General features: G+C 40.3%; 1 protein-coding gene across 1 annotated transcript in view; it reads right to left on the bottom strand.

Moving 5' to 3' along the window:
• HMCN1 (hemicentin 1) overlaps nucleotides 1–25984 on the bottom strand; it is a 5606893-nt gene that overhangs the window by 34402 nt on the left and 5546507 nt on the right. Inside the window, exon 106 of the mRNA XM_044085314.1 lies at nucleotides 9448–9574. Within this exon, the coding sequence (XP_043941249.1) occupies nucleotides 9448–9574 (127 nt within the window). The remainder of the gene's footprint in view (nucleotides 1–9447; nucleotides 9575–25984) is intronic.

The raw sequence follows: 25984 nt of genomic DNA, 5'->3' as shown, positions 1-25984 counted from the left end.
CTCTGACACTAAAAGCAATAGAACTCCAAAACGTTCGCTTAAACTCCCAATCACAGTAACTTGCTTCCGAGTATAAAAATGTATATTTATTAAGCGTTTTCCTCACAATCCACTTTTCATCAAGTTGACTTTACTCAACTTCATCAAATACAAGTATAAATGCGACAATACAAAGTAACAACTAGGCACTCACATTTAACTCGTAAGCAGGTCACATGGTAATTGCTTTCATCACTATTATTGTATTAGAGTTTGTATCCTATTACTCCGTTGTTTGAAAATTTAAAAGTACATAATAGTATTTAAAACAAAGTAGGAAAACTACCATATAAACCCTAGCTCGTAAGCTACATGCTGCAATATAAAACACTCTACCAATCTCTTATAGTTCTTTCCTAAAAATTATTGTATATATGTTAAAAACTCATTTTGTATATATATTTATGCGCTCAATGTAACCCTATTTGCCAGCAAGTCCCTTGTGATGCGTTAAGGGCGCAGATCGACTTTTATTTCGCCAAAGCCACTCATCTTCTACGTGTTATATGGCTTTAGACTAAGTGTTACCTTAGTACTACGTTTACATTACCACCATTACCTTACATTTAAAGCTTGAATAAGCAGGGACTACACTCATCCAACTACATTTTCCAAAAGACTTGTCCATGACCAAAGGTCCTGGAATTGCATACGAAACCAAAGGTCAAGAATGTTGACATCCACGGACTTCCGCTGTCCCATAATTTATTACAAATGTAATAAAAACATTTTCATTTTCGAATTACAAAACTCTAACAAAGACTTTAAGATATTTAACTACCCAGACATTACTATAACAACTGACATGATTAATTTGTTGGCAAAAGGCCACACGTTTGTGCCAACATCGCACCTAGATGTGGCTAAGACTTTAATTGACTTGAAACTTTTTGCCCGTAAATTGAATTTAGTTGCTTTAATGGGCGAACAGAGTAATAACAAAAGCGACTATTATGTATCTAGTGTATACAATCCACCATTGCACCCTTTAATAGCGCTCTTCGAACAAATTTGTGAACTTGATTTACGTACTGTTAATAATCGACCATATGGTCTAAGAGGAGGTAGATCATATCAACACAATATTAGCAAAGAGGATAGGGATAACCTGAGGTATTTAAGTCAGGCCCCAGTACGACTTATGAAACCTGACAAAAGGGGTGGTCTAGCTATTATGAATAATTTTGACTATTACAATAGGATGTCAGACATCCTTGAGGGCCACACCTATGTCGAGGTATCAAGAAATGAACTTAACGGGGCATATAGAAGAATTAGAACTTATACAGAGGACCTCTATACAGAGGCAAAAATAGACAAGACACTCTATAATTACTTGATACAGCCAGCACCAAGGATCCCGACCCTCTTTGGAATTCCGAAAGTCCACAAAAGTGTTGATCACCCACCAATGCGGCCATTGGTGGATGCTAGGGATAGTATCACTTACTCATGTGCAAAAGTAGTGGACAATATTTTAAAGAAATATGTTATTCTAGAAACACAAATATCTAAAGACTCATGGTCGTTTCTGCAGACAATGAACCAGATTCCCTTCAATGAGGACGATTTGTTCCTTACTGTAGATGTAAAAGACCTTTATTCATCTATCCCTCATGGGGAAGAAATAGAATGGGTTTCTCATATGATGAGAAGACACGGAGCACCAGTAGAGGAAATACATCTAGTAGAAGAGCTCTTGGACATAGTGTTATCTTATAATTATGTTATGTTTAATACAAAATTGTACCATCAAGAGGTAGGGGTGGCTATGGGCTCCCCATGTGGGGCCAGCCAAGCCAATTTAGTAATGGCTTATTGGGAAAGAGAACACGTCTTTTCCAACCCCGCTTATAAACATCTACTTCGATTCTACACACATTTTTAGACGACATTTTTATTTTGTTCAAAGGCAAAGTAGAGGACTTACAAATTATGTTAGATGACTTTAACACCAGTACTACTTTTCTCAAGTTCACACATTCAGTGAACAAAGACCATATAGCATATCTGGATGTGCAATTGAGTAAAGACTACCAAACCAGGTCTTATATAGCAAAAATCTATCGTAAAGAAACATACTGTAACATCTTCCTTCAGTTCACCAGTTGTCACCCTTCATTCCAGAAGAAATCCGTAGTGAAGGGACAACTGGTCAGGGCTGCTAGGATGGTATCTAGAGATGTAGATTTTGATGAAGAGTGTAGTTTACTACATACCTTTTTCATTCAAAGAGGGTATCCTGATATACTTGTTCGAGAAATAACTAGAGAGATCAAGTATAAAAGAACTATTGGTGATAAATATACTAACAGACCAATGGAAAAGACTGTTAAACAACCATTTAGTCCCTACAGTTTCATTTGCACATTTAGTCTAGACTCAAGTGAAGTAACAACCATTATTTCCAAAAATTGGGAAATTTTACTGAGAGATGGACACTTCAGGTCCCTCTTCCCAGACCACCCTAAAATAGTATTTAGACGAGGCAGTAACCTGAAGTCACTCTTGGAAACTAAAACTAAGGCACCAAGTAGCAGAGACGGCATGTTCAAATGTAACATGTGCCACTTTTGTAGGTATACAGATGTAGCCACTAGTTTTGAAATAAGAAACAGTAAATATAAAATCAAAGGCAAATTCAACTGCCAAAGTAAACAAGTTATTTACTTAGCTAAATGTGTTCTATACCATGCTTTCTATATCGGGAAGACCGATAGAAAGTTATGTGAAAGGATATATGAACACATTTATTGTATTGGTAATAACAAGCTTGAAAATGGATTGGCTAGACACATTAATGAACATCCAGGACACCATTTTAACTTTAGGGTTATTCAACATCTAGTAAGTGATGGGAAAGGAGGGCCAGACTCTCTTAGATTAGAAAGATACGAATTAATCTGGCAATTGAGACTTAATGCCTGTCAATTTCCGGGTATTAATGATCTCTATTCTATCATGTGTATTTTACGGTTAAAGAACTTGGCCAGATAACACTAATATACATACTATCTGAGTAAACAGATTCTTGACCCACCGTTAGTTTACCAATGGATTTGAGTGACTGGTTTATACATGTCACTCCCTATGAGTCCATTTTTAATAAGTTATTAATTTACACTTAAATATTGACACTTTTCTTTTTCTACACATTAGTTAAAATATGCAGATGTTGTTGTTTTGGCCTACTTTACGAACAAAGAGTAGTCTATAAGAGCGAGTTGTGGCTCAGAGGTGGGGGTAATTAGAAAATGAAAATGTTTTTATTACATTTGTATTAAACTATGGGACAGCGGAAGTCCGTGGATGTCAACATTCTTGACCTTTGGTTTCGTATGCAATTCCAGGACCTTTGGTCATGGAAAAGTCTTTTGGAAAATGTAGTTGGATGAGTGTAGTCCCTGCTTATTCAAGCTTTAAATGTAAGGTAATGGTGGTAATGTAAACGTAGTACTAAGGTAACAGTTAGTTAGTCTAAAGCCATATAACACGTAGAAGATGAGTGGCTTTGGAGAAATAAAAGTCGATCTGCACCCTTAACGCATCACAAGGGACTTGCTGGCAAATAGGGTTACGTTGAGTGCATAAATATATATACAAAATGAGTTTTTAACATATATACAATAATTTTTAGGAAAGAACTATAAGAGATTGGTAGAGTGTTTTATATTGCAGCATGTAGCTTACGAGCTAGGGTTTATATGGTAGTTTTCCTACTTTGTTTTAAATACTATTATGTACTTTTAAATTTTCAAACAACGGAGTAATAGGATACAAACTCTAATACAATAATAGTGATGAAAGCAATTACCATGTGACCTGCTTACGAGTTAAATGTGAGTGCCTAGTTGTTACTTTGTATTGTCTCATTTATACTTGTATTTGATGAAGTTGAGTAAAGTGAACTTGACGAAAAGTGGATTGTGAGGAAAACGCTTAATAAATATACATTTTTATACTCGGAAGCAAGTTACTGTGATTGGGAGTTTAAGCAAACAATTTGGAGTTCTATTGCTTTTAGTGTCAGCAGTTTGAGTTCATTTCTTCTTAGTTTGACTAAGAAACCTCAACATTCTCCCATTGAGAACACTGGCATATTCTAGAAACAGTCATAGAGAAAGAGAAACCCTGACAGGGAGAGTCAGAAACTAAGCTCTCCTCTGAGTGTGAATCAGAAATCTGAGGAACAAAATCCTGTATCTGTCCCTGCATTTTCCTGTTCAGATTCAGAATTTCAATCTCTTCAAGAAAAGAGGAATCCCTCTTTCTGTTACCAAAAACTACTTTACATAAGGATCAGTAGCCTGAATTAAATCCTGAGCCAGACCCAGTAAGCTACTCATATCCAAAGACAATTGAGCAGGAGTAGATACATGGTTTTCTGTTTCTTTTTGTTAAGAAAATGGGGCCAACAGTGTTACTAATGGATCTGCTTAGTGTGTCTGTCACTATGTTTTGCTCTGATGGGATGGGCACATCATTGTAACACAACAGAGAAAATTTCTCTGTTCCGTCTCCCAGGATCGACAAGAGTGTCTCTCTCTTGCCCACTGAGGTGACCGCAAAAGCCACAGAGGATATGGCTAACCTCCAGCTCATAGTGGCTGCAGGTGCCACACCACAGTGATCTGTGGTTAAAGATAAGTGATCTGAGGTACAGCAAATGGCCATAGCTGAGTTTTCCACCTGCAGCTGAGGCAAATTGATAGCCTGCTGTGGTGGCAAAGGCTTTTTGCTTAATGTTTTCTGTTTGTGGCTGAAAAAAGAACCGATCATGGGACCAGTAGTCTGTTTCATTGTCAAGCCGAAAAGTGTGCCTCTTTCCTGGGAGATGCAAGCACCAATTTCTGGTAAACACTACAAGTAAACAAACACTTTTTAACAAGAAAAACTATGCCAGCCCTGCAAAAGTAAAATAAATACAATTTCTCCCCAGAAAAAAAGTTTTCAATTACATTACACCACTTTTGAACTGACAGAAAAAAAATAAGCACTCTGTTTAAAAGTACATTACACTCTCGAGACATTCTGTTAAAACACAACACACATAGCTTTGAAATAACTTTCCTAAATAGGAAAGTAATAAAACATCAATAAAATTAAGAAATGGATGGTTTTTGCCCGCAGGGAACCTATATGCCCCGCAAAGGAAATCACAAGCCAACCATTGATCCTCAAAAGCCTCAGAGAAGTGTACTCTTCACAGGCAGTAAAGTACTGAAGGGCTTTGCACCCAAACTTGTCTTTTAGTCAGCTCAGCTCGAGCTGACTGACAGTTTAGGCCCTGAAGCTTTGGAAGCTTGCCAGCTGTTATATCCTTGATAGGATATAACCCATATTGCTAAGGCTACTGCAGCAGTGATTTGAACCTGACCACCTTCTGCAGAATCAGACTAGACAGACTCAGAGTATTCACTACTGCCTGCATCAGAGTCCCGTTCAAAATCAGTGGCCATAGACTGATCTCTAGAGAAGTTGGCCCCATGGTCTTTCTGAATAGCAGCATAGTCTCCAAGATTAGCTGACTGTAAAACACTCTTAGCTAAGGAATAAACAGCAGCCTTATACATGGCAACAACCTGACTGTCTGCAGTTTACTGTGAAGTATACTAGTGGGCCAAATATCTAGGGACAGAATGCTACGTCTGGAAAGGGGTCTCTTCCTCCGGACCTATTTACATATTATTTACTTATTTACATATTATTTACATATTTACATATTTGCATATTTTTTGAAGTATTATGAAATGATCAAATATTCACAATATTTACAATATTTAAAACACTAATTTATTGTAACAGACTTCACTTCATTGGATTTTATACATTTTTATTATTTTTATTTTTCAGTACTGAAGGGTAATTAGGACATGGATTGTAGTAATAGTAATGTTATGTGCAATAATTTGAATATGGACACAAAGTCATGAAAATATTTTTATAGAAAAGTTTTTAAATATTTTTATATATTGTTTTGATTGATGAGTATTGAAACAAATTATTTTAATATATGGTTGAATACTAAGTGCTTGAGATTTCAGCACTCTTGGAAATTAAGCGCTAATGTTACTTTAAGAAGTTTGGATTTTACTGGCGCCAAAAACGGTATTTAAACCACTAATTGTTTTAGGTGATCAGTTCTGATGAAGCTTGGATGTCATGGGTGAAAGCGCTTAACTGATTTTCAAGGAATGTAGTACTTTCTTCACAGTTTTTTGTTTTTGTTTTATCGCAATTTACATTGTAGCGCATTCAGAACGTTTATGCTTGGTTCCTTTTGGTACAATAAATCGGCTTATATTACACTGGACGTGTGGCACTTATTGGTGGATCTGCAGACTTCATTTTACTGGTGTTCGTTTTCCAGTTTTACTCCTCCGGACCTCTCCTGTACCTAAAAGTTTAGTTCTACTGTACCCGAACCAGGTTCTGGAACATCCCTGAGGGATGTGTCTGACCCCCATAATAGAGGGCTGTGGGCTCACAACACAGGATAACAGGGAAAAACAATAAGTGGTCTGCGGGTTGGCTTAAGGCAACAAGAAATTAACAAATTGTAGCCTGAGTCATGTTTCTGTTGAGCTTTTTTCCTTTTTAGGTAAAGCAGGAATTGATGGGGGAGGGTGGCATACATATCAGGATCATTCATGTCAGAGGAAAAACACCAGCCAGAAGAATACACTGACACTCCTAATGGCTGCCTAAGAGCAGCAATAACAGAAAAGATAAACTTTGCTGCTATGTCCCCACACAGCACATAGGGATAAACTTCATAAAATATATCTGAATCAGCTTAAAATGTGCTAAGCCTTGTTCTACAACCTGAACAGTGTAGCAAACAACAGAGCACACAGTCACAATATCAAACAAAATCCACTTGTCCAAACAGTGACAAAACCAAGACACACACCATTAAATAGAAAACCATTACAACAGCACAACTTGGCAATTACTCAGAGATACCCATGTCAAAAATGAAGAAATCTCCACAGTAAATGCAAATAAAGTAATATGCAGTAAAATTATGATTAAAGAATAAAAACAGCTACACAAGTATTGAGCCAGTAGCAAATATCATATAAATAAAGAAAAAAGTGAAAATATGCAATATCTTCCTGTCAAAACTTCAAAATGAAGCAGATAAACAACAGAAAGAACAGGCATGATTAAATTTTGGCGCTACGTGCACAAGAAAGTCTCAAGTGTCAAAGTGACAGCACAGAACTTCAGTTTCCTTCCAGTACAAGTCATAAAACACTTTTGAAAAGCCTGTGACTGCTTAAAAGCAGTATTAAGCATACAAACAACACAATAGCATGTTAGAATTCCTGCTGGAATTGACAGCAGTAGTAATTAGCAAGAACATTAAAATAAAAAGTTAACAAACATATTTTTAACATACAACAGAAATAAATCAAAAGTATTGTGACGCCCGTGCACTGGCCCAGCAATCAAGGAGCCTCAATCCTCACCACTAACACCGGACAGGGGCGTCAACATTGGGAAAGGATAATAAATACACACACACAGTAAAGTTCAATTTCCCTTAAGAGCACACAGAGATCACAGTCAGTCTAGGGCTGGTCTCTCCCTTTCTCTCCAGATCCCCCATAAGACTCCCCACTGGCACAGCTATACAGTGGGGTCCTTAGCCAGGGTCCCAAGCCAAGTCCTCCTAGCACACTCTCTCTGTCCAACCAGTGCTTTGTGTCCCTGCCCAAGTAGCTGACACACACACACTTTGAGATATGATTTATATACAACCACACAGACACTCCTGGGGAAGGCTGGCACAGGTTCACTAGCTGTGACCCTTCTGTCCAGGCTATAAGGTACTAACCACTGCCACCAGGACCCTTAATTATCGGTTACTAAAAAGGCCCTTACTAAAGGGTGTCCAATTATTACTGTGTAATATTATTATCCAAATTGTAAGTGTGACTGAACAGCAAAGCGTATTGGAGTGATTTGGACAGTATTACTATATACATGCATTGTACTCTACAGCTAAAATTATCTCTACACAAAACAGCCACAGTTGAAAGGTTTAAAAATATTTAATAATAAATAATAAAAACACAAGCCAATACTTCTTACTACACAGTGCTAGCCAAGAATTCAGAGATCACAGAGCAATACTTAAAATAATACAGTAGAAAAGTTCTGATATCAATACAGAAAAAAATAATCTAATCTTCCTATTTCCTAGCTATATCTAAGAGAAAACACAGTTCTAAAATAAACTTACATATAGAGCATAAGCAGAGTGCTGGTGATGTTGGATGTTCTCAAGACAAATGCTAAATGCTCTCATTCTTTCTGTCCTTAAATCGATAACAGTACCACTGATTCATTTCAGATTGCATCATTTCTTTCTGGTTCCCAGGCTAACATAAACTCAACTTTTGATCTTGTAGCTGGTCAGGAAGCCAGAGCAATAAAAGAAATTATACAAGTAAATTCTAGCCATTAACTCTGGCCTCAAAACAATAGGCAGAATGCCTCCCTCTAGACATCTCAGCTCCGAGTTTTAGATCAAAAAAATTCACAATGCTTGACATATCAGCTTTCTTACAGCAGAGTGCACTGTTGTTACATTTTTTTCAGTTCAGCACCCAATACAGTCTTTTCACATTTAAGAGAACAAGCCTGTGGCTTACATTAATATTTACAAATGACAGAATTATCTACAAAATTATATCTAGCTAGGCTGGCAGCCTTCACCTATCTTCACAAGTATATAATAATAATAACCAGGAAGGGAAGTTCTCAAAGGGATCTTATCTGACTCTGGGAGCTGTAGTCCACCATTGTACGCTGTTGAGAAGATTCAACTGTGTGATTCCTACAGCTGGGACTAAAACCCATATGCAATTGAGGCAGTGTGAATAATGCACATAAACAGTAAGTTGTACTTTCAGTTGCTGCAATTTTTATAATATACAAAAGTGTGCATAATTTATTTTATTTAAAATTTGTTTACTGGGAAAGTACGACTTGGAATGAAGCCAATTTTCAGTGGAGGCCCGAGGAGAAATGCTCCAGACGCACATTTTTGAAACGTGAGAGGAAACCGGAGCACTCGGACGAAACCCACACGAATACAGGCAGGACACACACACTCCACACAGAAGGCACTCCAGCCGAGAAGTGAACCACAGACCCTTTTGCTGTGAGGCGACAACAGTACTGCTGCACCACTGCGCCATCACAGGAATGATAAATATTAAAGTAAAAACTTTATTATTATCTTATAATGCAGTGTAGTGTTATGTTCATCTGAGTTGTGCTTAGACAAATCTGTGAGTGGTTTATCTTATTTTAAGTAAAGTTTTCAACAACTATATATTTCAGTTATAAAATGTACTCCAATAAGTACTATACGTAAAAGAGATATTAGCATACCCAGTGCCAGGATCCCGCTGGTAGTTGGGTGGGCAAGGTGTATCTATGCATTGGAAACTGCCTCTCATGTTGAAACACATTCGATTTGTTCCACAATTAATATTCTGCTCAGTGCACTCATCGATATCTAAAGATTCAAAAATGTCAGTGTTAATTTGAAGGTCAGTTTCATTTATTTTCTTAACAAAATGGAATGCAGAGCCAAAAATACTGGAAATATTTCACTGATTAAATGGAGAGTTTTCTATAGATAAAAATAAACAAATCACACAGAGTGTATGACCAAAGTTAACATGTAAAAGCTATAGTATAGTACATTGTTCATGCAGGGCCCTTACTTTTCTCTTTGAACAGCTTATTCTACTGTACTGACACCATGCACACAATGCTTAAGCAAAGTACTTGTGAAATAATTGCTAACATTAGAAGCTACTAATCAGATATAACAAATTAAAATCAATACTTACTTGATGTTTTTGATAGTCTTCATAATTATATGCTTGGAATATCATAAATCCACTACAATACTGTGGTCTATTATTTAATCATGTTCTCATTACTTAGTACATTTCTTTTTTCTCACATCAGATAGAATTAGTTACAGCCATATTGATCCCAGCAATAAAAAGTCTAGGAAACAAATAATGAGGGACCTTTAACACGGCTAGCAAAAATGTGATCCAAAGGCATATGCAAATGTACAAGGTGTTTATCTGTACAAATACTTGTACAATCAAAACATTCCAGAATATGCCTTTTCTAATGACTTGTACAACCCAAACATTTCAGAATATGCCTTTTCTAAGGTAACAAAAAAAAAGCAATGGGATGCAGACTTTATTCTGTTTTTTATATACTTCCCCTTTAACATAATGCTTTCATAAAATACTCTAGTATCACTCTTGTGGTATAAACTACACTTAAATGATCTGATGTAGGTCCTATCTCCACAAGTGGGAAGAAATGGGGATAGCTACCATACCACCAGATCATAAGATCATAGGAAATACAAGGCAATTGAGTCACAAGACCATTTATGCCTTGGTAAGACCCACACTCAAGTTGTAACCCCCTTTTCAAGAATGGCAAAGTAGGTCAGTCCCGGAGTAAATTTCCATGTTTAAGCTGAAGGATACTAGGGTGTTTCTTTAACTTGCAGGGACATCTTTTCCAGTGGTGGGGTATGCGCTGGGCAATAAATGTGTCTCTCCAGTGAATTTTACTTACTTGCTGGTAGAATTTTATGTCCCTAGCCCTGGTTTTAATGGAGCTTTTTGACTTGTGGGACATCAAGGATGATGGCATCCCTAATGACGTGGCATGCAAGGCATAGATCTCCCTAGAACAGCCTATAAGAAGAGAAATAATAGTGCTTTAATGTTTTCCTAGTAGTGCTGGGACTTTAAATCAACAGTCTTCCTGAGTGGAACCTCTGGCACCTTTTCAGTCGCTTAACTTGTTTGGAAAGGTGTATCTCAAAAAGGTACTGTGCTCAATAAAGTACAGTTGTGTACACCTACCATAAATGTAGATGTTCGAGTGTCTTCACTGTTGCAGTCATGACTGTAGGGTTCTCCCCTGCCGACAGGCAGTCCTCGGTCGGCCAGAATCCCAAAGTCTGGGTCCGGCGTCGGCTGTTCAACCATGCTCCCTGATGTCAGAGCGCCAGGAGTACAAAGCTGACAGCCAACACCATCTTCTCCAGTTTTTCTTGCCCCAGATGTCAGGAGTCCCAAAATGAGAAAGGTCCCATATCCTTTGCAAATACACCTCAGAAGAATGGTGAAAAAAGGAACCACACAAAGGTAAAAATAAGAGGGGACAGGAGGGAGGGAAACCCAGACTGCAACAGTGAAGACACTCGAACATCTACATTTATGGTAGGTGTACACAACTGCACTATGTTCATCATGTTTCACTGTTGCAGTCATGACTGTAGGGTAGAATCCCAAAGCAGAATGAAAGGGAGGTGGTCATAAAGTAGAAGGGGCGGCTAAAAGGCCCTGCAAGACTGCAGAGGCAAAGCCTGCCCTAGACTTAGAGTAGAGAGGTAGATTGTAGTGTTTAGAAAAAGTATGCACTGAACTCCAAGTTGCAGCTTCCAAAATGTCTTTGGTAGGAACTCCTCTGAGGAAGGCCGCAGAAGTGGCAGCAGCTCTGGTGGAATGAGTCCGTATACTCCCTGGGATTTGCTTTCCATGGTGTGAATAACAAAATCTGATTCCATGAGCAATCCATTTAGAAATGGTCTGTTTTGAAATGGCTTTACCTTGGGAACTTGAAGCATAAGAAACAAACAATTGTTCTGATTTTCTGATGTCCTTGGTTCTATCCAGGTAAAACATAGTTGTCTGTGTACATCCAAGGAATGTAAGATTCTTTCCCCTTTATTTTGAGGAGTGGGGAAAAAAGTTGGCAAGTGGATAGTTTGATTTAAAGCCACTTTGGAAACCACCTTAGGCATGAAGGTAGGATTAGTCCTCAAAGACACCCTGTCTTGATGAAAAATAATATAAGGTTCCACAGCCATAAGAGCTTGTAACTTTGAAACTCTCCTGGCAGAGGTTAGGGCTAACAGGATGGCTGTCTTCCAAGATAAAAACTTGATGTCAGAAGAAGCAGCAGGCTCAAAAGGAGGCAAGGTTAGTTTTTCCAAAACATAGTTGAGATCCCAAGCAGGAATGGGAGGAGATCTAGGAGGTCTTAAGTTCTTAGCTCCTCTGAGAAACTGTCTCATGAGCTGGTGGGAAAAGATTGGAGGGTCTGTATTATAATGAGCAGAAATAGCAGAGGCATGTATCTTAATGGAAGAGAAAGAGAGACCCTTATGTAAGAGATCTGTCAAGTAAAGTAAAATTAAAGGAATGTTCGAAGAAGAGGATCAGAATCCTGAGCCTGCATCCAGGAACAAAATCTTTTCCATTTTCCTGCATAAGATTTTCTAGTGCTAGGACGTCTGGCTTCTAAAATGACATCCATAACCTGCTTGGGTAGGAAAGAAGAAATCAAAGGCCCTGGATTAACCAGGCTGCCAGGCTGAGAGTTCTGACATGGGAGTGTAGAACCTGACCCTGATGTTGGGACAGAAGGTTCGGAGACTGAGGTAAAACCCAAGGGGGCTCCAGACATAAGTTTTTTAGAGTTGTGTACCAAAACTGTCGAAGCCAATTTGGGGCCAGCAAGATTATCATCTTGGGCTTGTCCTGTTTTATCTTTAATAATACCCGTGGAAGAAGAGGAAGAGGCGGAAAAGCATATCCCGAGAGGTTTCTCCAACTGAATGACAGGGCATCCACTTTCCAAGCTTCTTTGTGGAAAGTCCTGGTGCAAAAATTCTGTAGTTGATGATTGAGATGGGATGCAAAGTGGTCTATGTGAGGACATCCCCAGACTGCTGTTATCATCCTGAATATTTCAGTGTCCAGAATCCACTCGTGTGGATCCGAAAGGTTTCTGCTCAGACTGTCTGCCAGGAAGTTTTGCTTCCCTGGTAGAAACTGAGCTTGAAGGTCCAGATTGCAAGCTAGAGCTGTGTTCCATAGATCCATGGCTAGTCTGCAAAGGGGGTAGGAATGATATCCCCCTTGCTTGTTTATGTACCACATAACTGTGGTGTTGTCTGTCCATATTAGTAGTTGTCCTGGTTGTAGAAGATTCCTGAAGGCCATTAGAGCTTTCTGACGGCTAACATTTCCTTTAAATTGATATGCAAGTGCTTCTGATCCTTTGTCCAAAGGCCCTGCAGACAGTTGCCCTGAAAATGGGCTCCCCAAGCATAGTCTGAGGCGTCCGTGGTTAGAATCTGAGTGGCAGGAGCCAGACAGAAGGGTTTCCCTTTGTTTAGAATACATGCCCTGGACCACCAAAGGAATTCCTTTTGAAGACAAGGAAGGACGGAGATCAGTATGTCTAAACTGTGGCAATGCTGAGACCATACACTTTTTAGGTACCACTGTATTTTCCTCATGTATAGTCTTGCATATGGTATGAGAAGGATGCAGGAGGCCATGTAACCCAAAGCCTGCAGGAATCTCCTTGCAGATAGCTGAGTTAAAGTTGCCAAGGTTTTGAAAGTTGAAGTCAGCTGTAATTGTTTTTTTATGTTTACAGAGAATCCCAGGAACTTGAGGAGGTTCTGTACAAATTCTAGATGCTGGAGTAAGACATCCTTGCTGTCTGCCTGAAGTAGACAATCATCCAGATAAGGGTAAATTTGAATTCCCTTGAGTCTGCAGTAAGCCACTACTGGAGCCAGGCATTTGGTGAAGACCCTGGGCGCAGTAGACAATCCAAAGGGCAGTGCAGAGAATTGAAAGTGCCTCGATCCGGCCTTGAACCTGAGGTATTTTCTGCGTTCCTGCCTGATGGGAATGTGTAAATATGCCTCCTTTAAATCCAAAGTTACCATCCATGCATCTTTAGATAGCATTGGAAGTAGCTGCTGTAGGGTAAGCATCTTGAATTTTGGAATCTCTAGAAAGGTGTTACAGACTGACAGATCCAGAATGGGTCTCCATGAGTTTTGCTTCCTGGGGACTAGAAAGAGCCTTTAGTAAAAACCTTGTCCCATCTCTGAAAGTGGAGCCAGTTCTATGGCTTTCATAGCCAAAAGAGCTTCCACCTGGTTTAAGGCCTCTGTCCATTGATGTTTTGGAAGGTCTGGCCATCCACTTGGCCTTGGCAGGGTATGAAAATGGAATTTGTAACCTCTTGAAACCACATCCAGAACCCACTTGTCTTGGGTTATATGAGTCCAATTTTGGCAAAAAAGAAGTTCCTGCAGCCCAACAGAGGGAGTCATTGAGTTTGTTTCCTATGAGTTTGTGACCTGTCCTCTCCTCCCCTAGGGGTGGAAGCAGTCCACTGTCTTGGTCTATAAGAAGCTTGTGTTTGAGGCCTTCCTCGGGAGCGTCTATATCTACCCCTCTGAGGCCTGTCTGAAGTGGGAAAGGACCAATTTTTAGAAGGCCAATTCCTGCTAAATCTTGGTGGCTGTACTTGTAAGAAATCTTTAACTGTTTGCATGGATTTCGCCTTATCCTCCATATTTTTAATCACCTCTTCAGTTTTTGATCCAAACAAAACATTATGCTGAGCAGGAGCATCCAATAATTTAGCTTTTACTTGTTCTGGCAAATTTTGTTCCTTTAGCCATGCATGCCTTCTAATAACTGTGCTGGAGGCAGCAGCCCTACAAGAAGCCTCCAAGGCATCAAATCCACAGTGTAAACCATGCTTCCCAACTTGTTCTGTGGCATGCAATAAGTCATGTAATTCCTTATCATCTGCACAGGCAGAAATGGAAGTAAGCTTTTGTTTTAAAACAGACAAGAGAAATTGCTGGTATTTCAGCATATGAAACTGACAGTTTAAAGCCCTAATAGATAAAGTAGCAGAAGTGTACACTTTTTTGCCCCATCTTTCTAAAGATCTAGAATCCTTTTCAGTGGGAATGGGGTTTTTGGCAGAAGCGGCCTTAACTCCCTTAGGACCCTGAGAAATGGTTTCAGGGTCAGCAGAAGGGTTCTTGTATAAAAACTGGTGGGAATCAGGAACCCTGTAATATCTATCAGGCTTAACAGGAGCAGGAGGAAAAGAGTCAGGGGTCAAGTTAGCCTCCGAAAAAGCATCATCCACAATATCCAAAACAGGAGGAATAGCCAGGGGTCTATGTTGGGGGAGAAGAAGAAAATCCCTTAATCTTTTCTTAGATTCCGAATACTCCTGTCCTTCCCAGTGGAAATGTTCCCTCATTTCATGCAAAGTTTCCCCAAAAGAAAAATCCTCAGGAGGAGAAGCTGAAGGAATGGATTCCTCAGCATCAGAATCCTCATAAGGATGGAAAGAATATTCCTGGTCAGAAGAAGAAACTGAAGAAACAGAAGCCTGATCAGAGGAATCATAATAAACATCCTGCCTTGGCCTTTTATCTGGAGGGGGATGTGAACCCCTAATCATAGTAAGTAAATCCTCCGCCATCTTGAGTAACTGTTTCTGTGACTTGGGAGCCGGTTCAGAAGAGGCCTGTGTTGTAGTCTTTGATTTAGAAGGAGTCTTTGCCTTTGTCTTTGGCTTTGCCTTTATTAGAAGCTGAGTAGGTCTGAAAACCCCTTCGGAAGCCGGTACCTGCACAGCGGCTCTGGACCCATCCGAAGGAGCATTGTCCGAAGGTCCTGCAATAGAAATATTCAAAGGCCTGGTTGGCTCCTCATGAGAGTCCGTTTCGGCCATCGGTTCTGAAATGGCCGACGACAGGGGCTGCAAAAGCGCCTCACTGATGACGGCCGAACCTGAAGCTGGCTCTGCTTGTGCGCTATCGTCAGATTTGGATCTCGGAGGCCTGTCTTTATCCTTGCGACGTTTGTGAACTCCGGTAGCCGGAACTGTATCCGACGACATTTTGTAGTTAAAGCGCCTACCGAAGTAATGAAAAGCAAAATCGTACCTTCGTTTAATTGTACACTGATTGAATCTAGCACAAAACCGACAACTAGTTACGTCGTGGTCAGGGCCTAAGCAAGGAATGCAGTAAGAATGAAAATCCTTATGAGGTATTTGCTTCCCACATGAAATACAATTATTAACTTTTTCTGACATCGGACTGGAGCAAGAAAAGTTTCCAACGGGGTACTTAGCTTTGAGTGGAGAAGAAAGTCTTCGGACTGAAGTTTATCAGAAAAAATCGTCAGGAGTCAGCCGACCGGCACTTGCGAACTGCTATCACCACACTGCAAGAAAGACTGGAGAAGATGGCGTCGGCTGTCAGCTTTGTACTCCTGGCACTCTGACGCCAGGGAGCATGGTTGAACAGCCGACGCCGGACCCAGACTTTGGGATTCTGGCCGACCGAGGACTGCCTGCCGGCAGGGGAGAACCCTACAGTCATGACTGCAACAGTGAAACATGATGAACATCTGGTCTAACAATGGGGCTGCATACTGTGAGATAACAACTTATTGTGCCCTGGATGATATACTCTTAATATATTAGTTGTTCTAAACAGAATAATTTCCTGATTACTGCTGCTACATGTTGGTCAAAGAAGAGTGAATTACTGACACAGCTGCCATGATCGCTGACTAAATTATCATTTTGGAGTAGAGTGCTGGATATACTGTAAATTGAGGGAGAGAGCTGTTTACCAAATGTGCAATGCTACACCTTCATGTTTAATGTTATCCCTTTTTCCACATACTAATTATGTTTGAGGGTTAGTTTCTGCTGTAATAAATGGATAGCAGAGGTAGATGTGAAAACAATATCCAGTTTGCAATCATCTGCAAAGTTATTTAACCAAAGGTACTGACTAACAGTCTGAAGATCAGAGAACTAGATGGCAAAAAGAAGAGGTTCCAGTACTGAGTCCATTGCCACATCACTAGTTACCTTTGTACTTTCCACGGAGGCATCTGCTATCTTAACTTTATGGGTTCTATCTTTCAGCTAGATGGTTATCCAACTCACCATGTATGGATCAATCTTTAAGACAATTAACTTATTAATGATGCCAGCAATGGGTACAGTGTTGAATGCTTTGGCCAGATGCAAATAAGTTGCATGAACAGAATGACTGCTGTCCATAGCCTGTGTAACATTCTTAAGGAAGTTAATTAACCTGAGTAGGTAGGATCACCCTTTGACAAAGCCAAACTGATGTGGCTCTAGCCTGACAAGGTTTTTGATACCATAGTTAATGAGGTCAGATACAATGTTTTCCATGGCTGTGCACATCAGACTACTCACATTAATTTATCTACAGTTTTCTGCTTCCATGGTACGGCCAACTATCCTTCTCTCACAACTACTTAATCTGCAAGCAGTCTTACCCAGAATTTCCAGTCATCTCAGAAAAAAATAATGGAATGCAATTATCCTGACTTTTTGTTCAAACACTTTTGACTTGTGGTCTAAGTTGCACTTCGGAATGATTTGGTGAGTGCCTTGTTTCCAGTGATGGGATGAAAAGAGGAGTTATGTCAGTAGCTAGAAAAGTATCATATCCCTGACAGCTTCTCAGCCTGCACTGTTTTACTCAAAACTTTCTCTCACCTCTATTTTGCCCACTGACACTTTTTTCTCTTCCATACCAGGAAATCTGACTACTGTGTATAACAGTCTTGCATCAAAAGCATAAGTACAGGTGTGTTCCTAAAAAGGGTGTCACTCTTCCTCATCTTCTCCTAGCAGAAAGGAGAGTTTTTTGATGAGGAGTGCTTGCTGCAGTGGTAAATGAAGCTGAGCAGAAAAAAAAAACTTTCACCCATAATCTCAAGAACTAAGGCTAGAAAACCTAAGGAGAAGAACTTAGGATAAATAAGCAGCCCTTGAATATTTGCTGTTTTGGTAGACAGAAACACTACCTATCTCACAACCCTTCCATACACTTTGCTGAGGTGTCTTCCTTTTCTACTGATTTCACTTTGCTGAATTTCTGTGCTTTATTGAACATTATTAGAATTTACTTAGGTGCGTTGAACTTGTTGTTTGTGCACCACGGCTGTGCACCTTTACAGCGCTGTTTTCACTACTACCCTGCTGTTACATGGCAACACATTTGATATATTTAACAAAGAAGAATAAGGATGGTGAAGCCCACACAGAGGGCATGCAGGAGATTTGCTCCCACACAAAAATACTTTTATATAATTTTTTTGTTTAAGGTATAAAAATTAACAAAATAATATTTTGAGAACTGATGGAGGACTTCATCTAAATTAGAATTATTTCAAAGGCACACAATGACAACTGAATTATTTAACTCACTGAATGAAGATACACCCTGGAAAGAAAAATTTGGATTAATTCTGATGCCGCTGGAACAGCAATTGAAAATACTGTTTTCCCTGACAGCAAACTTACCAGGCAAGACAAAACAGTTTCAAAGGAAAACAAAACCAGATGTTTCAAGACACATTTCTGAGTCTTTTCAAGAACAGAGTTTGTAAATGCAAGTTTTATCTGAGACATAGTTTAACAGCAAATAAGATGCAGTTCACTTGCCTATCCTGCCAGTTTCACATTTTCTTGGATAAACTGCAAAGCTTACTTAAATAAGAACAGAATTCTACTCATCTCTCATCAGCATGGCCTTAAGTCCATTCCACACATTCCTGAATTCTGTTACAGTTTTTGATTCTGTAACTCTCTAGCAAGGCTATCACTACTATCCTTCACCCTTTCTGTGAAAAAATAAATCTCAGAGCTGCCTCTTCAAACAGTGCTCTGCTCTTCTCATCTCTTTTAGGTTACCTACTTACATTATCTGGATTAGTTTAAGATTTTATTTATTTATTTATTTGCTATTTGTTAACCGGGTAAGTGTGGGTGGGCAGGTGCCCTTTTTCAGCACAGACCTGAGGAGAAAAGCTCCAGACAAAATGTTTATAATTAGTTACAAAAGTGATTTACAGATGTATACAAAAGAGAAAATACAGATGTAAACAAAATCATAAAATGAGAATATATATTATGTTAAACATTATTAAAAAGGTGCCATTAGTAACTTTCCAATAACAAGCAGCTGACTCTAGTTGTATGGTAGGAAAATAAGGGAAAGAGGAAAGGAAGGATTAGAGGATAGGCAGGTCCTACTTTTAGCATAGAGTCAAGTCCGGGAAAATAGTGGGGAGACAGGGTAAGAGCAGGAAAATCATAGGTGAGACTAGTTGTATGATGCACTAAAAAATACTTAAGAAACTAGTTGCGTAGATTACTGAGAATGGAGGTAGAAAGCTTACTAGCAGGGGAGTGTAGGATACAGGAAAGAGAGGGAGTGGCCTTGATAGGAGTAGAGGGCTGGGGAGCAAAATTGCTTCAAGGAGGGTCTTTACAGTGGCAGGATCAGGAGTTGGGTAGGTAGTCCCTTAGTGCAAGTTTGACGTCGACTGAAATTTTGAGAGATCTGATGGGGAGAGGGAGCTTGTTCCAAGATGTGGAGACTGCATGACTATAAAGACTTTTACCTATGGTTTTATTACGTTTGGAAACTTGGAGTAAGTGTTGGTCAGAACTACGAAGTTCAAGGTTAGGGTTGTAGGGGGAGAAGAGTGTTGCCAATGAAGGAGCAAGCTAGGGGTTGTAGCAAGATGGATTGTGTCATGTGAAGTTGAGGCAGAAGGAGTTGGTTATGGAACTCTAGCCAGTTTAGTTTTTTTTTTAGTGAGAGGCAGTGGTGTGTGCAATAAGGGTGATTTGTGGCAAACTTGGCGATTTAAGTTAGTTCAAGTTTGTTTAAGAGTTTTTTTGGAGGTTGGTGAAAATAGGGGCAGCATATAGTAAAGTAGGAAGGAAGTAGGCTTGGGCAAGGGATACTTTGGATTCTTGTGTAAGAAATTTTTTTATTTCTGTATAGCAATCCAAGTTTCTGGTGGGTCTTTTTGATGCAGTTGTTGATGTGGGTGTCAAATTTTAGTTCATCTATGAGTATACCAAGTAGTTTAGTGTGCCCTCTGCCAGAATAGTTGTGTTGTTTAGGGATGAGATAGAAAAGGAATATCTGAGGTGTTGGTGAGGGGTGGGAAAGAAAAGAAGTTTAGTTTTTTCTGGGGTTAAGTAGGAGTTGGTTAGTAGTGAGCCATTTTTTGACAGAGTGTAATTTATCTTGTGTGAGGGTATGTAGGTGGGTTAGATTGGCAGAGGTAGAGATGATTGTAGAGTCATCAGCATATTGTATAAGTTTAGAGTGGGGGCAGGATTGGAAGAGATCATTAGTAAAAATGTTAAATAGTAGGGGACCCAGGATGGAGCTTTTGGGGACTCCAGTAAGAATGGGAAGGAATGAAGAAGTAGCTGACATCCATTTGACAGATTGAGCTCTATTTGATAGGTAAGAAGATAACCAGCTAAGGGTGGAGGTAGGGAGGTTGAAGGAAGAAAGCCTGGAGAGCAAAAGGTTATGTGAAACAGTATCGAAAGCCTTAGAGAGGTCCAGGAAGAGGGAAGAGACCAGTTTGTTGTTATTGAGAGGAGTAGAGATGGAGTTAGTGAAGAACAGTAGAGCAGTAGTGGTACTATGGTGTGGGAGGAAGGCATGTTGGGTAGGGGTCAGGAGATTTATTTGAATTATATGTGCCATGAGTTGTTTGTGAATACACTTTTCTAGGATTTTTGAGATAGGGGATAAGATGGTGATAGATCTGAAATTTGAGAGGTCGGTGGAATTGTCACCTTTGTGCAAAGGAATAATATACGATTTTTTCCATATTCAAGGGACTAGATTTTCCTGAATTGATCAGTTAATAAGTATGGAGACTGGAAAGGCTATGGGGGAGGCTGCTATTTTGGGGTAAAGGGGAGGCAGGTTATTTGCTGAAGGGGAGCAGAGTTTAAGTTTAGAGAGTAGGGATATGATAACAATTGTGGGGATACGCTTGACAGAAAAAGTTGTGGGGTTGGAGGGACGGGGGTTATGATTAACGTTTGTGTTAGATTTGATTAGTTTCTGTATGGAGTCTATGAAGAATGAGTTGAGGAATGTAGCAGTTTCTAGGGGGGGCAGTATGGGGAGTGGTGGGGAGCCGAAGGATTACCTGGGTGTAAACGCTTATTAATGATACTCCAGAATCTTTTGGGGTTGGAGTGGGGTTTTTTTTGGGGGGGGGGTTCAGGTAAAAATCTTTCTTATCAAGGGTGATTTTTTTTGTGGTGTTAATGAAGTTCTCTATACATCTGGAGGCTGGAAGGGGTTCTAAGTTTGTTGCAGGTTTTCCATGCACAGTCTCTTTTCTGCATGATAGAGAGAGTGGCTTTACTTGTCCAAGGTGCAAAGTTTGTTTCTAGTAGGGGCTATGGAGTTAAGAATGTTATGGAAGATGATGTTGAATGTGAGAACAGCTTCTTCGAGTTGGACCTGCTGGAGAGAGGACCAATATATAGATGGCAGTGTTTGATTAAATAAATCAGGGTTAAAGTTGGATAGGTTATGGCAGTCCCTGTATAACGGTGTTTTAGATGGTTGGGATAGGTGACAATTTATAGAGATAGGATGATGATCACTTAGTGTGTCAGGGAGAATTGAGGGGTTATGATAATGGTCAGGGTGGGAGGTAAGTATCCCTAATAATTAAATGTTCTATCATATCCCCAGTCAGAATGCTGCTTACTATTGCCCACTTTCTCCCTTTGTTTAGTCCCTTGTTTCTCAGTGATGTCACCTCAGGATCCACGCCAAGTCTGTTGAATTTGCTTAAATTCTTTTGGTGAACAAGCTCAAGATCTATTGGCAATGAAAGATCAATATGCCCTCGATCCCATGTGGGAACTTGCAGGGTGCCCATTTAGTCATACAATTCCTATCTGAAGATATGACTTGATGAGATGAGTTCAGTTGGGAGGGGAATTTTATTTCACAGCATGGATGTTTTGGAGATATGGGGATGCACAAGCCAGTGCATTTCTTTGTGCCGGTCCTAAGCCAGGATAAATGTGGAGGGTTGAGTCAGGAAGGGCATCCGGCGTAAAACTTGGCCAAATTATTCATGCGGATACCAGAAAAGATTTACATACCGGATCGGTCGAGGCCTGGGTTAACAACGACCGCCACCGGTACTGTTAGCCAACAGGATGCTGGCGGAAATTGGGCTACTGTTGGCCGGAGGAGGAGAGGAGGTGCAAGGCATGGCCAAAGGCAGGAAGAGAGGAGAAAGGCTAGGACTGTGGTAGTGAGGGTCGGAACTTTGAATGTTGGCAGTATGACTGGTATAGGGAGAGAGCTAGCCGATATGATGGACAGAAGGAAGGTTGGTATATTGTGTGTGCAAGAGACTAGATAGAAGGGGAGTAAGGCTAGGTGTATCGGAGGTGGGTTCAAATTGTTTTATCATGGTGTGGATGGGAGGAGAAATGGCACAGGAGTTATCCTGAAGGAACAGTATGCTAAGAGTGTTTTGGAGGTGAAGAGAGTGTCGGATAGAGTGATGTTTATGAAGCTGGAAATTGATGGTGTAATGATGAATGTTGTTAGTGCATATGCTCCACAAGTTGGGTGTGCGATGGATGAGAAAGAAAAATTTTGGAATGAGTTGGATGAAGTCATGATAACTGTACCCAAGGGTGAGACAGTGATGATTGGAGCAGATTTCAATGGGCATGTTGGTGAAGGGAACAGAGGAGATGAGGAAGTGATGGGTAGGTATGGTGTTAAACAAAGGAATGCAGAAGGTAAGATGGTAGTGGATTTTGTGAAAAGGATGGACATGGCTGTGGTGAATACGTATTTTAAAAAGAGGGAGGAGCATAGGGTGACATACAAGAGTGGAGTAAGATGCACACGGGTGGATTATATCTTATGTAGGAGGGCCAGTCTGAAGGAGATTGGAGACTGTAAAGTGGTGACCAGGGAAAGTGTAGTTAGATAGCACAGGATGGTGGTTTGTAAGATGACGTTGGTGATCAAGAAGAGGAGGAGGAATGTGAGGGCAGCACCAAGGATCAAATGGTGGAAATTGAAAAAGGGTAATTGTGAGGTGGAGTTCAGGGAAGAGTTAAGACAGGCACTGGGTGGCAGTGAAGAGTTACCAAATAGCTAGGTAACTACAGCAGAGCTAGTAAGGGAAAAGGCGAGAAAGGTGCTTGGTATGACATCTGGACAGAGGAAGGACGACAAGGAGACATGGTGGTGGAATGAGGAACTACAGGAGAGTATACAGAGAAAGAGGTTGGCAAAGAAGAAGTGGGATTGTCAGAGAGATGAAGAAAGTAGACAGGAGTATAAGGAGATGGGGTGCATGGCAAAGAAAGAGGTGGCGAAGGCTAAGGATAAGGCATATGAAGAGTTGTATGAAAGGCTGGACACTAAGGAGGGAGAAAAGGACCTGTACCGATTGGCTAAACAGAGGGACCGAGCTAGGAAAGATGTGCAGCAGGTAAAGGTGATAAAGGATAATGAGGGAAACATACTTACAAGCGAGGAGAGTGTTTTGAGCAGATGGAAAGAGTACTTTGAGGGGTTGATGAATGAAGAAAATGAGAGGGAGAGAAGGTTGGATGATGTGGGGATAGTGAATCATGAAGTGCAATGGATTAGCAAGGAGGGAGTAAGGATAGCTATGAAGAGAGTGAAGAATGGAAAGGATGTTGGTCCAGATGATATACCTGTGGAAGCATGGAGGTGTTTAGGTGAAATGGCAGTGGAGGTTTTAACCAGATTGTTTAATGAAATTTTGGAAAGTGAGAGAATGCCTGAGGAATGGAGAAAAAGTGTTTTGGTACTGATTTTTAAGAATAAGGGTGATGTGCAGAGCTGTAGTAACTACAGAGGGATTAAATTGATCAGTCACAGCATGAAGTTATGGGAAAGAGTAGTGGAAGCTAGTTTAAGAAGGGACGTGATGATTAGTGATCAGCAGTATGGTTTCATGCCGGGAAAGAGCACTACAGATGCGATGTTTGTTCTAAGAGTGTTGATGGAGAAGTACAGAGAAGGTCAGAAAGAGTTGCATTGTGTTTTTGTAGGCTTAGAGAAAGCATATGACAGGGTGCCTAGAGAGGAGTTGTGGTATTGTATGAGGAAGTCGGGAATGTCAGAGAAGTATATGAGTGGTACAGGATATGTAAGAGGGTAGTGTGAAAGCAGTGAGGTCTGTGGTGGGAGTGACGGATGCATTTTAAGGTGGAGGTGGGATTACATCAAGGATCAGCTCTGAGCCCTTTCTTATTTGCAATGGTGATGGACAGGTTGACAGACGAGATCAGACAGGAGTCCCCGTGGACTATGATGCTTGCAGATGACATTGTGGTCTGTAGTGAGAGTAGGGAACAGGTGGAGGAGACCCTGGAGAGATGGAGATATGCTCTAGAGAGAAGAGGAATGAAGGTCAGCAGGACTAAGACAGAATATATGTGTGTGAATGAGAGGGGGATAGAGGAATGGTGAGGATGCAAGGAGTAGAGGTGGCGAAGGTGGATGAGTTTAAATACTTGGGATCAATAGTTCAGAATAATGGTGAGTGTGGAAGAGAGGTGAAGAAGAGAGTACAGGCAGGATGGAGTGGGTGGAGAAGAAGGTCAGGAGTGATTTGTGACAGACGAGTACCAGTAAGAGTGAAAGGGAAGGTCTACAAGAGGGTAGTGAGGCCAGCTATGTTATATCGGTTGGAGACAGTGGCATTGACAAAAAGGCAGGAGTTAGAGCTGGATGTGGCAGAGTTAAAGATGTTAAGATTTGCACTGGGTGTGACAAGGGTGGACAGGATTAGGAATAAGTACATTAGAGTGTCAGCCCAGGTTGGAAGGTTTGGAGACAAAGCCAGAGAGGCAAGATTACATTGGTTTGGACATGTGCTGAGGAGGGATGCTGGGTATATTGGGAAAAGGATGCTAAGAATGAAGCTACCAGGTAACCGGAAAAGAGGAAGGCCTAAGATAAGGTTTATGGATGTGGTGAGAGAGGACATGCAGGTGGTTGGTGTGACACAGCAAGATGCAGAGGACAGGAAGAAATGGAAACAGATGATCCACTGTGGCGACCCCTAATGGGAACAGCCAAAAGATGATGATGATGATGTTTTGGAGATATGATAATTTTACTGGGACTGAGTGTCCTCCTGTGTTCAGGTCAGCAGGGACTTTAATGCAAAGGACTTCAAATAGTAATGAGACCATAAAAGCTTTACATACCAGGCACAACTCTCCTCCAAAAATATAATAAGATACAGAGAAGGAAGAGCACTGTTGTAATCATTCTCTACAAGTCAGGCCTTGAAGCTCTTTGATTTGCTTTGCTAGGAGTCTTTGCACCTTCTTTAGCTGCACCAAATGGTATGTAAATATGTTAATGAAAATGGTACCATATTAAAACTGGTCTGAAAAAAGCTGTATAAAAAGGGGCAATTACTTCAATGGTATGTCTCTCAACCATGTGGAAGATTAGGTGGTGACTTAATTTGCTTTATGGATGGGTGCAGCTATATCAGTATCAAATGAAAGGTCATCATCAACAAGAACTGCCAATCTACTTACTGTTTTGTCACTTTTTAGCTGTTGCTCATCAATAATGTGAGTGGGAAGAAGCAGAATGTCATAATTATTCATTCTTTTGATACTGAAGCCAAGGTAATTTCTATTGCACCATTTGTGTACAATGTCAAGAGCAGTTTGGACACAAGGGGTGTTGGCGGCAGTTAAAGACAATGCTTCTGAGTTTACAGTCATCTGCATACCTGGTGAGCCAGGCAGTAAAATCAGTTTTGAGGCATGCGAAAAAGGGGAAAAAGGAGTTGTCCTAAATCAGTGCCTTGAGGAACTCCAGTAATGACAAGGGATGCAAAGTACTAGAGTCCTCCTGTTCTTACTTGTTGTATACAACCATGCATCCAGTTGTGGACCCAGGTTATTACAGCTTCATTTGCCTTCAGATCCCTGAATTTATATGATTTCATCATGGGTTATAGCATCAAAAATTTTAGCCATTTTGAATTCTCACAAAAAGTGAAATCCACAAGGTATTGTACATTACTATCCACCTTCAAGCTGCAGAGGTCAGTGAAAGAATGAAATGATGGTTAGAATAATATATCAGAACATTAACAGTGAACTACAC

The sequence above is a fragment of the Protopterus annectens genome, chromosome 10.part0 (genome assembly GCF_019279795.1).
Source record: "Protopterus annectens isolate FY-2018-M chromosome 10.part0, PAN1.0, whole genome shotgun sequence".
NCBI lineage: Eukaryota > Metazoa > Chordata > Ceratodontiformes > Protopteridae > Protopterus > Protopterus annectens.
Note: the sequence above shows the minus strand (reverse complement) of the source record. Positions and strands in the feature narration are given on the sequence as shown.